The 16659-nt window shown below is 36.8% G+C and overlaps 1 protein-coding gene across 4 annotated transcripts in view; it reads right to left on the bottom strand.

Annotated features, from left to right (window-relative positions):
• Window positions 1–1432: 1432 nt before the first annotated feature.
• SHOC2 (SHOC2 leucine rich repeat scaffold protein) overlaps window positions 1433–16659 on the bottom strand; it is a 65862-nt gene continuing 50635 nt past the window's right edge. For all 4 annotated transcript variants that reach the window (XM_027885751.1, XM_027885747.1, XM_027885749.1 and 1 more), the window contains exons 4-9: window positions 15162–15292; window positions 12203–12391; window positions 10759–10881; window positions 8437–8574; window positions 7843–7960; window positions 1433–5987 (exon numbers count right to left, since the gene is read on the bottom strand). In XM_027885751.1, coding sequence (XP_027741552.1) covers window positions 5779–5987; window positions 7843–7960; window positions 8437–8574; window positions 10759–10881; window positions 12203–12391; window positions 15162–15292 — 908 coding nt within the window. In that variant the 3' untranslated portion in view covers window positions 1433–5778. The remainder of the gene's footprint in view (window positions 5988–7842; window positions 7961–8436; window positions 8575–10758; window positions 10882–12202; window positions 12392–15161; window positions 15293–16659) is intronic.

Raw genomic sequence — 16659 nt, 5'->3', positions numbered from 1 at the left:
GAAAAAAAAAAATCAGAGCTGGGACTAGAAAAGCCACAGAGAAAGGCAGCAAGAATCATCATGGAACAGAAGAGGTTTCATTTGAAGAGAAGCTAAAAAACTAGAACTTCGTGACTTGGAGAAAAAAATCTTCAAGAGTGGTAAAAAGCAGATGAACAGGAAAAAGACTGTTCATAAAATTCTCAGAATACAAGAACTAGGAGTCACCAAATGAAATAAGGTGATATGGTTCGAAACAAACAAAAGGAAGCACTTTTTCACCCAGCACATAATTATATTGTAGAATTATTAGACACAGGATGTTGCAGAGGCCAGAAATACAAAGAAATTTAGAATTAAAAAAAAAAAAAAAAAAAAAAAAAAAAAAAAAAAAAAAAAAAAAAAAAAAAAAAAAAGGAAAAAAGGAAAAACAACGTTTCTTCTGTGAATTTGCCTAATCTATCATGGGCTACTAAATGCAGCAATGCAGATGCCGTTTCCTTTTTGCAAGCCCTTCAGACTGTGCTGGGTGAGGTCTGGAGCAGTACAAACGAGGAACTGCACGTCCCTGTTCCGTACATCTGCTACTCAGCCTTGTCAGGCAGGGCAGGGATGGCACGTGGCAAAGCATCACAGCACAGGACAGCCACTCTTGAGAGGAGATTGGCTTGGTTTCAGATTGGCTTGGTTACAGACCATTAGGTAGGTTGCTCAGACCTGATTTTAACCAGTAGAGATCTGATGAAAGGACAGGAGCACTCACATTACTGCACGAGTTACTGCTCCACGCTAAGTAAGATTGCAGCTTTTTCAATCTATAGCCCTCCCCTGCCTCATCCTACCCGAACTGCTGAGGTCCTTCCATTCCAACTGCAAAGGATACTGGCTGGTTTTTTTTGTTTGTTTGTAGGACATGACGTGAGCGTGACCTTCTTGAAACAGCGTCTGTAGTGATGAGCCTTACAGAGCTGAAAGACATCAGTTTAGATTGGTGTCATAGCAGCTTGGAAATCTTGCCTTTCATTAAACCAGAAGATTAAATGCCGGTGTCTGTCTTTTAGGCACCACAATTCCGTATCTACTTTAATTTTGTTGCTGTTGAAATGCATTTTGCACTAAAATGCAAAATTTAATTTCCCTTTCAGAGAGAAACTGTGGGGTTTATTTTACTGCATGCCCTACTATACTGTAACAAAAGGAATGTAAAAGTTTTTACCAACATTTGCTTTATAAGTGTCCAGTCTACATGACTGTGAGTAAAGCAGAAACTATCATCCAACTTTTGAAGTTTCTTGTAATTGCTCTATATGAAAAATCTGTATTTTGAGATCTTTTAAACAGTGGTAAGTATATAATGAGAAAGTAGTTCTTGATAATTTGAGGTGCAAAAGTATGACTTACATCCACGTTAGTGTCAGACTAGAAAACTTCCAAAAGACTCAGTGGCAGCTTATTTACAAATATACTATTTATAATGAATGCATTGATACAGAATGACTCTTATAAAAAAGCAAGGCAATCTTTTATATAGACATAACAATCAACATTACAATAATTCAGATTAAAAGTACATTTTTATAGACTGTTTACACTCTTGCTTAGCTTTTAACCACAAAATTAGTGTGGTCTGGTATTTTTCCACAGCAAAGGTCCTGTGCAGTCCTGGTTAAGACCTAAATCAGAATTAAAAAACCATAATTTTTTGATATTTGCTAATGTAAAAACAAAACCCATTTGTAGATACTGTCATTTGTTTATAATCGTCCTTACTGTGCCTTGAAGTTTCTGTTGTGCAAATTACTGCCAACTGCACATTTCTAACTAGAAGCTGTCCTGGCATGTCCATTGATACAACTGAGGTGTGAAACATGAAAAATCTTAGTTGCATCCAGATATGAAAAGTCTCCTGATATGGATTTGTGCTGATTCAGAAATTTAATTTATTTGGGGGTTTAAAAAAAAAAAAAAAAAAGGAGTGGGAATAACCTCTCAACATTTTCTAATTGTTAAATAAAAGATATTCTTCAAACTCCCAGGATTAAAGGTGACACAATGGGTTTAAGCCACAAACCAGAGAGACAATCTAAGTACTACTTGTCTAAATCATGTACATGGGCAAACACAACCTTCAAGAAGTCTACACATGCATGTTCCTCACCTAGAAAAAACCTAAATCATAGAGAGGCACTGAAGCAAATATTCTACAACCCAAATCTCTTTCTAAAAAGGGTGCATGAAGGTCACATTTCCATTGGCATCTGCCAAACTGAAAAGTCCCAATTGCACAACCGTGTGACCCAACTTTACAAGCAGCATTTCCACTGCATTAATACTTGACAACTTTGGTGACAAACTAAAATACAAGACAACGAGAGACACAACTTTAGGGGTTTATAGTAAAACATTCTTGAAAAGAATTATCAAACATCTTCCTATTTAGTAAATTAAAATTCAATATGTAACCAACATGAGTCACAACAGCAATTACTCCTTCTTTTCATTATTTAGCAAATCTCTGACCTGCTCTATACCTTACCAGACTTCCATAATGCTATACAGTCTATAGTAGTTTAGCTTGTTTAATCAAGGCATGAGTCAGGATAGTGTCTTTATGGGGCATGTGTATGTATGTACATAGGCACAGACACATACAAAACTGATGTTTTGTCTATGGACAAGCAATCAAGGTCATGATTTTCACCCAAAGTAAAGATTGTCACATTTTTCAATAACAATTCTAAATTACTTCCCCCAGTATGGCAAGGGGGATAAATATCTGAGTACCTGTTTTCAATACTTGTTTTCAAAGATGCTGTAAATAATTAATTTCTCCACCTTCTCTATGCTTTCATACATCTATGGATACACAAATACATTTTTGTATGTATGTATACATACCCTTGTCAGAGTGAAGATCTTTCCATTCATACTTTAACTGCTATGGGCAAAAGAAATTCTTAAACATGTATAAGCCAGTATGTGTGTCCAACTGAATGTCACCAGGCACTAAATACAATTTAGAAACTATAGCTGTTAACAATCCAACATCCTGGGAAATGTAAAAAGTCTGTTATGTCAGGATGTAAGACTGTTTTGAATGATCAAACCATGTGGATTTATATGGATCTATGTACAGATTTGGATATAAATCCATGTATGTACTTATATGTCTTCCCAATCCTTGCCAGATTTTCAATACTTAAAATTAATTTAAAATTAAAGCGTAATTTTAAAGAACTGTTCTTCTGAGTTGATTTTCCCTGTACCAAAACTTCTCTCACACTGCTTTTATTCAAATCTCTCTTGAGACACTGCAAAAATAAGCACTCACCTCAAAGTGTGTAAAATTAAGCTCCTAAAACAGGTATGGCATTGCAACAACCATACTAATACAAATTAAGTTTGAAAAAATATCCTGTTTTTAATATAGTAATGAATTAAAACATAGCTTTATTTATTCCTATAAGTGTTTTGAAAAGAATAGTTTGTTTTTAAGCGAGTGTAACGAGCAATATTTTGGTAACCAACTTCTCCACAAGGATGTATGTGAGAGAGGGTCAGCTCCAATCATACAGTCATTAACCATGTACCTTTACAAGGTGAATAATCAATGTATTTACAAACTAAACAAATTCAATCCCCTCAACTCTTATAAAAATGGGATTGAGGAGCAGACAGGGAATGAGACCAAGACGCTTGAAAACACAAGGGGTCGCCACTTTTGTTTCAAGGAACCATATTAATCAAACCAACCCTAGTGACCTGAGGGCACAAATACGGACTTAGCAGTATATTCAGAAGTTAGATTACAGTCTTGATACTAAGCACTTCAGCATCTTCATATTTTAACACCTTAATGCTGAGAAAGACTAACCCAGGCAGAACTGTAAGGAACTAGCCTTTTATAAACTAAAGTCTAAACTGAAAAGCTACAGTAGATGTAAAAAAAAAAAGTGTGGGGGGAGGGAACAGACACAGAGTGTGTGAGAAATAGACATTACTTAGTAAAATCCAGTGACATCTACAATTCTTTTACAGCATGTTTAAGCCCTCTAAGGTTTTATATCTCCACCTGCCTTCCATTTAAACTTACTTCTTGTTAATGAAAATATGTACGACAAAACAAAATGAAAATAGATCAAAGGAATACATCTAAATAATCACACCTGAAAGCCAGAAGTAATATTCCCAAACTTCTGCACGTGAAACAGATTTCCCATGGCATCGATGGATTTGATTTTGTGCAAAAGGTACAGTCCTCTAAGTCACACTACGCCAGCAGCAATTCCAATGAGTATAAACCGAACAGTTCTTGGGGAATCGTGGAATGCAACCACCTCGAGTTCCTACCCTCCTGAAAAAGGACAACAGAAGGCCCTACCAATGCAGCAATAGCGTAAATCTCCCTGACGCATCTTCTGCCTTTTAAACGACCGAGAAATTCACGATAAAATGTCCACCACTTACAGTGTTTCTCTTGAGCTACCGACATCTCTGCACAAATGAAAAAGGTGCCTCTTTTTTAATAGATCGGTTTAATACTGAAACAGACAGGATGAAGTTAAAAAAGAATAATCAAGATACTGAACTGAATATTTTGAAGCAAGTGCCCCAGCTGTGGGGAAAAGTGCATTTAGTTCAGCAGCAAAACAGCACAGTGTGAAGATATTGTGCTTGGACACAGAAGTTCCGTAATGGAAGGAGGTACAAGGCAAGTCAAGATATAAAACCATAGTACATTGTTAACCAACCTTAAAACTTACATATATTGCAGTGTTTAAAAGTAAGACACATTCATTTATTGTACAAGGTCTAGGGAATCCTTAAAATTGCCTGTTGTAGTTTACGACTCAACATTGTAATAAAAATGTACATATATATTATTTCCTTGTCACTTAACTGTACTGTTAGACCTCATGGACTTGTTACTTCACACAATGAAAACCGCTCTTCACTGAGAATAGTCGACGTTTTTACCAATCTGGAAAGGTTTACTTTGTGCTAGAAAAGACCAACCGCAAAAGGCTCAGTTCAGATATGTTATGCCTGCAACTGATAACTCAGGGAAGCAAGACTTAAAGGAATTCAAGCTTTTTTTTTTTTTTTTCTTTTCGTTTTGACTGCATCCTTTTCACCTGCCAGTTGTTCTGATGAGTATGTTTTTAGTATACAAACAGGTTGATAAAAATTCATCAGCAGAGGCATATAAATTCTAGATATGATTGATTAAAACAGAGCAAATCAGAATAAAACAAGATCCAGTGATTTACTCTGACTGTAAACAATATAAAAACACCATTTGCTTCAAATCTCAAAATAAGTTAAAAGAAAATCCCAACCTTAGGGTACATGACCCTTTCAGGTTTTGACACAAAAAAAAAAAGGGGGGGGGGAGAGAACAGAAAAGTTCATTATATAAAGGTTATACATTTCTCTTAACTGAAAGTAAATCTAAGCAAAACTGGTTTTGTCCCTTAAATTTAAAATTTGAGTTCATTGGCAATTGCTTTAAATGAACTGGCAATTTCAGATTATTCAGACAACTTCCATCAAGTTCAGCAAAGAAAACTTAGACAAGCATTTTTACAGAATAAAAAAAATCTAAATGGCTATGATTCCTCTATTAGCAGAAACACATAATGCAGTCTTAAATTTGCCTTTTTATATTATTTATATATTTATATATATATATATAATATAATATAAACCACATATATTATATTATATATACATATACAGACAATTACAACATTAATGCAGTTTGTATTTTGTACAGTGTATTGGACAATTCAATTAGCATCAGACCATGGCACGATATGGTCCCTGCATTTTTAGGAACTGAATGATGAAAGAGGGTCCTCCTGCAACAATCTGAGGTGGAAGGTGGCTGAGCGGGCAGTTCTCAATACTCATTATTGACAGTTTGCTGCAAAGAGCCAGCTCAAAGGGAAGGCTGTGCAGATTGGGGTTGTCATTCAAATACAGTTCTTCCAGATTCTCCAGTGTACCTGGTTAAAATAAAATAATAAATGCTAGTATCTTTTTTACTCATGCAGTTTATAACTTTTAGACAGAGGCTCTGAGTCCACTTGAAGATTCTTTCTTATACAGAATACTGAGTCACTCACTCATCCAGACCCCTGTTTTCAAGCACAGTAATTTCTGGTAACTGGTACCTAAGCAAGAACCAATTTGCTTTACTTTCCCTGTAAAAATATCCATTACTGCATCTCTTTTAGATAATAAGCAAATATAGAGTATAAGAGAACTGAGAGGGGCTTCACCATAACCATTCAGTCGAGCTACGCAATCGCAAGCAACACTGAACAGCTATTTAGTCCAAAGGACTTAGAAAATACTTATACCATACAGTATCTATTATCTCTTTAAAAAACAACTATGTCATACCTTTTATGTAAATAGAAGCCATACATTAAAGACCTGAAGCTGTAACTCTCATGTTTCACAGGAAGAAAGCAGGAGTGTTCTCTGCATAGCAGTGAATTTATTAAATGGAACAAACAAGTGTGAAAATTTTTTCCTGAACTGAAATTTTACAACCTGCCTCTACTACGGATACTGCAATACAGATTAGCCAGAAGCTGGAAAACAGAGCAATTTCCTCATTCTTAAGTCTTCCATTCCTCCTTTGAAAAACACAGAAGTTCTCCTTAAAACATTTTCCAATCTTATATACCATAAACATCTCCTGTAACCTAAAAGACTCTTTAATCTTTCACAAAAGAAAGCAGTAGCCAGGAGTCGTAGCATGGAAAACGCACAAAAAGGAAAAGCTATAGAAAAAATAATGAGAAATAGTTGATAACATGATACATGAAGCAGTCACATCTGAAAATAGTTAACTATTCTCTAATCTTTGAAGACAACAAACTTTAATAATGAAACTGTACTCCTAGAATAGTATTTAAAATGTGCTTACTGATTTTAATTCCATAGTTCATTTTCACGGTATCCAAAATCTCTCCACTAACTTATGAACTACATTACAAAGCTTCAGGTTTAGATAGCTTTAGGCTTTTCTCACATTTAGGCACATACAAGATGAGCAGAAACTGTAATGGTTCTTCACTAAAGATGCTGGGACAGACAGACATCTGCACATCACTGTTTCTGACCACACTGTGCTTTGTGTAGCTTGCCCCATCATTTTTTCCTCCAGAATAAGCTTAACTATAAGATTTGAACATCTATTTGATGCTCAGAATCATGCTCTGGACATATATCCTGGACACTAATTACAAAACAAATGTGGGCTCTCAGTTTTAGATGCTCTGAAACCATCTAGTCTGAATATCTCAGGTAGACCAAACAAAAAAAAATCCTATTCCTTCCTTTCTTTCTGTAGATTTCCTCTTATTACCTCATCGAGGTGAAGAACAATATGATGGCCTATAAACAAAAGCATGTGCAGAGGTACTTCCAGCAGAAACATTTGCTTCAGCTGTCTACACCTGACATAAGGGGTTTGTTTACACCATGGCATTAGAGCAGGATCAGTGCATTTCCTTTCTCTTTCCAAGAATAGATTCATGAAGTTGAGTGATGGTTAATACACAAATTGTGGGAGAATTTGGACAGAAAAGGAATACATTACAAGTTAGTGTGTGTTCAGCAGCTTTCTGCAGCAGAACTGAAAAAAACAGAGCAACCTTTTCACTGCAGTTCAGCAAGACAAAGATCATACACTCCAGTGCTGCTCCTGTGGCCCATGCTTCACATCAGGTTGTGCATATTTAGAAGTTTCAAATTAATTCTGTGGCTTTTATTTATGAGCAGTGTAGATGCCTATCACAAGTGCTTTGGCTCAGGCATGCTGCACCAAACCAGAAAAAGGGATCTTACCAATTTCCTCAGGAAGATGTGTGAGAAGATTCTCTCCGAGCCCAAGGTGCGTCAGATTGGTAAGGTGACCGATACCTCTGGGAAGGGTGGTCAGCTGATTGTTAGTCAGAACCAATTTCTAAGGGAAAAACACATTTATAAAAATTACCTTAAGGGCTTTTGCTTGGAATGACAGCAAGTAACAAGCTATAAAGCTGATAAATGGATGGGTTCTACTCTCCTGCACTTGCACGAGAAAAATTTCAACCATTCAACATCATTTCAAAGCTCTATTAGGCATCGCTAAACATAAAAATAAAATAGTGCATAATAAACCACACACCTGAGCATAAAAGATTTCATGAGCATGACTGAAATCAGGGGCTATTCCTGTGGTGGTACTGTAGGTGTGGTACAACGGTGAAAAGCTTCAAAAATTGTTTGTTCAATATTAACTAATGAAGCTGTGGAACAATTAGTGGGGACTAATTGTGGGTGAAGCTGCACAAGATTCTGAACTTTTGGTTCTAAGTCCAGTCTCAAATAGCTGTAATTAAATCAGCATGGTGTAAATAAAGGACATAAGATGTTTATCACGACCAATTATTGTTTCACCTGCAGATCCTTGAGGTAAGCTATTTCATTTGGCAAGGATTCCAGTTTGTTTTCCTCTAGATCTAACTCTCGGAGTTTCCGCAGATTTCCAATTCCATGGGGAAGTTTCTTTAGGAGATTGTTGGACAAGATAAGAACCTCAAAAAAAAAAAAAAACCCCACACAGAATTTCAGCAACGTAGTAAGTAAGTAACAGGTTAAGACACAATCTTTTTATATTTTCAAGCAATGAAATCCAAGATTAGTCTACACATACATTATACGGAAGTAATGAAAATTTTAAAACAAACAAAAATCAAACCAAACAAAACCTACAAACAAACAAAAAAAACAACCAAAAAAGCCCCCAATCAACAACAAGTCAGTAATTTAACATAATTTTTTTAAAGTCTTTATTGATACAAATACATTTAGGGCATACTTCTTTCAAATATTGTTATGCATAATAATAAATGCAAAGCAAAAAACAAAAAAGACCTTATTTCTTCAAATGACCAAAGAAAAACAACTTCTTCCTGGACTTGCCTATCATTTTGTTATGCTTCCCTATAGCTATCTCATAATCATGTTTTACATTACTTGCTGTGCTTGCCAAGTCCTCCTTAAAAAGCTTAGTACTTCCTCTTCTCCCCATGACCCTTTGGTTAGGAGCAGCAGCAAATAAACATACAGAAGGAAGGACCTAAGCGTAACATCAGCACAACACAGGTACCCACTGCCTTTCCAGAACAGTCTCCTATCACACACCCACCCCTACTACAATGCTATCCTCTTGTTTTTATCCTCCTTTTTTTATCCTCTTTTTTTTATCCTCCTTGAATTATAAATACCTCAGGTTCAAGAAATGTATTCCTATTTACAGCGTCAATTAACAGAGTTATTCATTATTCCACAGGCAAGTTAACAGGGGGTTACACTAATATACCATTTTTTCTCCCAAGAAGTCCTGCAGTTCTTAGAAGTAACCAAGCCTCAGCACAGCAAGTAATCAGGTAATTAATTACTGATAAACCAATGCTAATATCTAGTTATTTAAGAAGGCACATCGAAACACGAGCATGTGAAAGGGCAGCCAGTGTGGACCCTGGTCCCAGCCACACACAGCCAGCCAAGGTTGTAAATGCCTGTCCCAACTCTCACTGGCTTCACGTAACATGAAAACACCAAAGGCAGGAACACAACAGAAACAAGGTTCAAATCAAAGCGAAAATCAAAATGAAAAAAAGCCAAAGCATTAGCACAAGCAGCATTTCGGTGACCTTCCTTTATGCACTACGATATACACAGAATGGTAAGAATAGTAATGTCTTAATCACGTACAAGAAACAAAGGCAGGAACAGAAAATATTACCTACGTGCAAAGCAGCTGACTTAGCACTGCTGTGGGAACCTTCCCTTTTGTGTAAACACTGCCCAAATAGCTCTTTGTATTTGGTTCTTTAATTACAGTGGCAATGGATCTGCAGACCATGCAGTTCTCCAGCTTCAGCAGCAGACAGACCACCAGCAAATCCAGTTGTTAGGTTACTAACTTCCCAGTCACATCAACCACAGCCTTAACTTAAAAGGGAACTCGGCCATTAAATAGCTGTTACTCTGTCATATAATTTTTCCCCAAACTACAGGAATAATTAAACATTTACAGCAGAAGTCACACTGGAAATTCACAATCTCAAACATGCCATTTGTTATTGTTCTTTACCAGACTTTTCCCAGCAACTCATGGAGACTACAAAGTCCCCTCAACTGCCCAAACAAGTACCTCTACCTTTATGTCCCTCCAAGGCAATTAATTTGTCTCTGCTGATGGTACCTTGGGAAACAGGATGAGGGGACACAACAGGTGTAGTTCACAGCTTCAAGCTACAAGCTCTTCCCTCTCAAAGGCTGAGAATTCCCACCTGGCTGCCTACAAGGTTCAAAGCACCACATTCGAGACACGGATTGTCTTGAATCTGGCTGTAGACTATTTCATTATGTTTTTCTGATCCCTGCTGCTTCCATGCTGGTCTCCAGGAACTGAACCAAGTTCAGTGCCCTTGCATTTACAAAACTAACTTTCTGTTGAGGAAGATTTTCTTTCTACATAGCTAAAAATATATCTGTGCTTAGTTGTTTATGCACAGACACTCATCTAGAGCTTAAAGAACAACATTCAAAAAGCTGTTGATGACAGCCATAAACACATGCAACAGCAGATTAAGTAGCACACATACACATTTATTTGGTTTTATTTGACCCAAAAGTAATATAACTTAAACCTGAAGCAAAGAATGCCTATTTTGAGAGATTCACTTAGCTGTTAGTTTACACTCTTCTCACCTCAAGAGAAACAAGCCCAGATACATCCTCAGGGATTTTTGTGAGCTGATTAGTCGCTAAGTTCAGTTCTACCATACTAGTCCAAGTCCCGAAGTCCAAGGGGAGAGAGGTCAGCTGATTGTCCTGTGATTCAACATATCAAACACTTAAGGTCTGTGCTTGCAAGAAGTTGGCAAGAGATTTAACAAGCTGCTTACAAAAAGACTTCGTAACAACATAGTCGATAATTAAATCAGAAGAATACATTGATAATTGGCCAGGTTTTTTTTCAAATTCCTCCAAACATAAGCAGTACCAACCTAGAGCTACAAAACTGACTCTCTGTTACTGATATGGACTGAAGTGGAAAAATTAAAAGTACAATATTCTCAAGATTGTATGCATCCCAGTGGTTACAACAATTTTCGTCCTATTTTTGCTGAATACAATGGAGGGTGGGGGGAAAAAAAGAAAGAACAGAAAATCCTCCATAAGTTACAAAGGTGCTATCAGCAATGCTTCAATCCTAAAAATATAGGGAGTTATAAAACAAAAAAACCCAAACAAACCAATGAAAAGAAAAAACAACACCACCAAAAAATACCATCATAATCAACAGACCAAAAAAAACCAAAAACAAACAAACAAACAAACAAAAACTCTCCCCCCACCAAAATAAAACCCTAAACCTAAATGGCTCAGAGTAAAAGCATCTGAAATTAATTTGAACATCTTACTGCTCAACATGTTGCTGTAATACTTGATCTAGACCCGACATAACGTAATCTTTTTAAAAAATGCTCATACAAAGTCCTCATAAACAGGCAAAGTTACAAATGGGTACGTGATAAAAAACAGCCAATGCAAATTGAGACTCCATTTGTGTCAAACTATATTCTAAAACAGTAGCTGAACTTACCTACTGCTCAAACATTTCCTTTTTAAAATAATTTCAGAACTTGAAATAAACCTATTCATAGAAAAACACCATCTCTTTTCCCTACTTCTCTTCACTCTACATAGCACATTTTAAAAGTTCTTTTGCTGTTCTCTGCAACTACTGCCCAAAGTCTCCAAACTTAAGTTTTGAAAAATACATGAAAAAATATTTTACATCATTTTGTTTATAATCTAAACTGTAACAGTGTGTGAGGGAGAAATAAACTTATCTACATGCTTGTGTCCCTCATGAATATTCAAGGACCTTGCAACCAACTTTCTTATTTTCATTGCTCAAACTCAAGCAAATGTGACAAAATCTTAACTAAAAAGCATAAAGACAAAGTAATAACATCTTGATAGTACAATATTTGACTAATACAGAATTGTTTCTGTACGTGACAGCAGCAGCATCTAGTTCAGCGCGATAAATTTATTCCTTATATCATTAGGTCTGCCAGAATTCACGGAGCAGCAAACAGTGTTCCTCATTGATTTTACACAGTAGCATGTTTCTGTGCCTCACCTTCATGTTCAGCTTACTTAATACTTTAGCTCTAGAGAAAATTCCAAAGGGGATTTTATTGATGCGGTTGTGCTCCATATTGAGAGAGTAGATTGTGGAGAACTGGGACGGGCCACCCACAGGATAGGACTGGAAGCAGTTCCTGGCCAGTGTTAAACTAGTCAGTTTGACAAGGCTGGATAAAAGACCCTGTAGAAAGAAGAAAACCACCCAGGAACTTAGGACAGATTTATTTGAATACATCTCACTTCCCTTATGGGTCTAATTAGAAATGTTTTTCCCCCCTCAATTCCATCCCCTAAGTAAATGTTGCAACACACAAACCAGCGTTAAATTTGATAAAACTGCCATCAGCAACAGTCTCTGCTCACAGTCACCAGCCGTTACCTTATTTCCCCCTTCCTCCTTGCAAATTGACAGAAACAAAAAAAAGGAAACATATCACATTTAAAAGCACAAGTTTAGGAGATTTGGGAACTCTTTTGCCCTCTGAAAGAAATCTTTATAATGACACATCGCTACAGGAGTGCAGGGACAGCGTGTCCATCCCGAGCAGCAGTCCCAGCTCGGGCAAATGCTGCCCACCTGCTGCTCACCCAGTTCTGACACCACGGCTGAGAGCGGGGCCCAAAGATGTATCAGCCTCATGCACTGCCTTCCACAACAGGCCTTTGACACTTCCAGTACGAATCTTTAATTTAATAAAAATCCATATGGTGATCACAACTGGTAGAAGTTTCTTGTCAGGCCACAACAGTTTCAGATAATCAGACAGAACAGACAAAAAGAATGGGAATACTTTGAAAATTCCATGTTTTCTTCCTGTTTATAAAATATTCCTAAGTATTTAGTACTCCATCTCCCCCTCCCCCTTAAGAAATGAAAAGCAAGAAGCCTGGAATTACACTGGTTGTCCACTGAATCCAGGAGTTTCATTTCTCTTTGCAATCTAATTAGATTCTGAAATCTCAGCAGTGCATATCTCAGTTTATCTGTTAGGTACGTGCCAAGCACGTTGCTGGAACTGTGGAGATGAATAATGAGATTTAAATTACTGCTGAAGTGCCACCTTTGCTTATTACTACACCAACTTGAATTTGGGCCTATTTGATTAAGTATTACAGAAATTGGAGATTTATGCACGGCATTACATACCATAAATAATGCAACATCTGCAATCAGGAATGAGTGGTAATAAGATAATGATTCCAACCATATTCCTAATGTCAGTATTTCTGGATTGCAATTTGAGTGCTACATTCACTGCAACACATGGATTTGCTGTTTCACCAGGAAAGCTTTGGCTACTTTTATAAATAGTTTATTAACATTAATGTTAATGAATGTAATGAAACAGGATCAAATAGGGACTTGTCTACATGTCATGGCTAAAACTTTAGACACTGGGGACATCTCAGCAAGTATCAGTGAAGCACTTTTCCCTCTACAGACAAAATAATGGATCTTCAAATCAGTATTAATCTAACCTAATCATTAGCTAGTATAATCTTTGATTAAGAAATATTGCCTCTACCTATACTTTAATTAACAGATATTCTTTTTCCTAGGGTTAGGCAGTCCCTGAGCTCTGTTACTAACACACTTTATTGCTCCAAATGGATCTTGGCATTTAAAAAAGCCATTTTTGAAGTCTGCTTGCATACCAAAAAAATATCAAAAATATGTTAGCTAATACACTGTAATAGCCTAGAGTAATTAAACACATTTGAAGAGAAGCAAGAGAGCTTTGGCAGTACAAAGAGAACAATGCTCTTACATCTATGAGAGCTGTGGCAGCGCTGCCTTCTCCCAGCCCATCCTTTTAAGATAAAATATTTATTAGTCATTGTGTCAGCGGCTTCAGCTATGTTTTGAAATTCAGAAATTTCTTCTAAAAGTACAGTTCTTTGTCTTATAGCACAGCATGTTTTATTTTAAACAGATTACAGTATAAACTACGCACTTGTGCAAGGTAGCAGCTTAAGTGTTAACGTATTGTTGGCAAATATACCCGAGGAAGGCAGCACAGTCACAAAGAGGTTTGTACTGCGACTGAACGTATTTTAAAGCAAGTAATCTTCCCTCACATTAGCTTTCTGTAATTATACCATCGTTGTTTTTATAACACCTCTGGGTGGGGTGGGCTAGCTCAGCTCTCATCTTAAAAGCAGCCTGGTTGCTTTCACTCAGTAGCATTTCCTTAAATTACAGTGTTGCCCAAATACTTATTAAATTCCCTGTTTTCAGTCTATCATTGCTGAGTTCAGAAATTTATCTGAAGGAAAGTAGTCACCCACTGCACTTAATTACTAAAAGTATTTTGTCTAACTCCAAATGCATTTTGGGTTTTTTTCTATGTAGTTCCCTAAGCCCATCTTTAGACAACCATTTAATTAATTTTATCCTAGTAATTTATACAACTTTGGAGTGTGGGGATGACAGTTTAGGAAAGCAGTTTGGACCATCATTAAAACCAAAGAGACAATAAACTTTATGTTGTGTCCTGAAATCTTCATTTTAAAAGGTTCTAAAGAAATGGAAAAAATATCCAAAATAAGAAACAATCACATCAATCTTTTTTTCTGTTCTCAGGGCAATTATTTCCAGGCACTAATGCTTCATAAAACAGAAACACTGAGAAACACTTATGTAGCTGACTGGGGGGAACCTGGACTTACTACTTAAGGTTCTCTGAAGAGACAGGACAGCAAATACAATCTCACGTAGCTCTCAGTTTTAACCGAAGTTGTATGACATTAATTCTTCCATGCTACTTTGATTTATCTAATATGTACAGAATTGCAGTGATTCACCTTACACACATGTAGATTAAAACAAGGGGTATTCCCTCAGAGTTAGGATGCAAGACAAAAATCACTTCACATGTTCCACTCCCTTTACAAAACACCGATGCCCTACAGCAGCATTTCCTCCCCAGTCCACTCCTTTTAATTCTCACCTCTGGCAAAGTAGAAATGTTGTTGTTCTCCAAGTTCAGTTCATCAAGTTCACTGCATTTTGCTAAAGACTTCGGAATTGCTGACAGCCTATTGTACCTCAGGCCAAGACGACTTAGACTGGACAGATTTCCTATAGGCAGAAAACAGGTATTAATATATTGTTAGAATCACACAGGGGCAAGGTTTGACTTCTAATTCTTCTGTTGTCTCAAACTCTACATTTCAAAATTTCATATGGTGGAAGGGAATTATTATCCCAAAACAAAGAAATACATGGATTCCAGTGCTTTCCAATGCTGAAGTCAACCGTGCAGAAGTAGACTGTGCACATTAAATATTCTTCTGAAGCTGTGCATAATACAGCAACCAAGCAAGGCTTGTAGAAGTCCTTCTCTACCCTGATCTTTCTACCAACAAAACAGGCTATCATTTTCCAGATGTCCCCAAAATGACTTTTTCCAATTACGGATAGTATCATTCAATGCCATGACTCATATTACCAGAACTTGGGCATGCATCATACAGCTCAGGCCCTGGCAAAACAATTTCCTGTACAGGGGAAAAAAAAAAAACACCAAACCTTTACCATCCTCCAGCAGCAACAAAGTTTTTAAAAAGTGATAAGAAAAAACCCAAAACTTCCAGGTTTTCTGAGCGATACTGAAGGAAAAGTCTGGAGGAAGTTTGCAAAAAACTGGACAATATGCACGTAAAAATATTTTTGAATATTGCCAGGCTGATGGTCCTGGTTGGTATGTCTTTCTGTCAGGGAAAAAAAAAACCTTGAGGGAATTGCAACTTGAAAATTTCCCATCTGAAGCTCCCTTTAGCCCCAGCCTTTACCATCTAAGAAGCGCCACAGACCAAAATCAACTGCTTAAGGATGTTGTTGAACTATAGGGTACTGGGGCATTTAGCTTCTCCTGCAGGTAATAAGACCTTGAACTTCACTGAAAAGTCAGCTGGCAAACAGTACAAAGAAACTTGTCTTCTGGCTCATCCCTACAGTCAGAAAAGGTGTCTGTAATTTGTAACTCGTCTGTAATGTGTAATTCACACCACTGGAGCTTGGGAAAACGTTCACACAATCAGTTCCTTGCAAAACATTTGCTATTTTACACTCACTTTTACAACCACTCATGGCACAACATGTTTGTTCTGCAAATTGAAGTACCAGACAGACACATTAGAAAATAAATATAAGATTTAACAAACAGCAGCATGAATAACCCGAAATAATTTTGAAATATGAAGGATCTTAATATGTACAGTCTAACTACTCATTAAATGAAGGCTGTATTAATGTCTAGGCATATGTACTTACACAAAAGTTATTGGAACACAGCAAAGGAAGAAGTAAATGTAGTGTATGTCTGCTAGACAGAGGAAAATTTTCAATAAAGCAAGTAGCAAAATATCTCTTTCCTGAGCTTGGTCAAAATATACTTTAAAAATGTCCCAACATCAACAAAGAGTTGGGAATGTAGTTAATAAAAA

Source organism: Empidonax traillii, unplaced genomic scaffold, assembly GCF_003031625.1.
Source record: "Empidonax traillii isolate 1590-97213 ecotype Southwest subspecies unplaced genomic scaffold, ASM303162v1 scaffold171:size1303362, whole genome shotgun sequence".
Classification (NCBI taxonomy): Eukaryota; Metazoa; Chordata; class Aves; order Passeriformes; family Tyrannidae; genus Empidonax; species Empidonax traillii.
The sequence above is the reverse complement of the archived record's forward strand: the minus strand, read 5'-3'. Positions and strand labels throughout refer to the sequence as shown.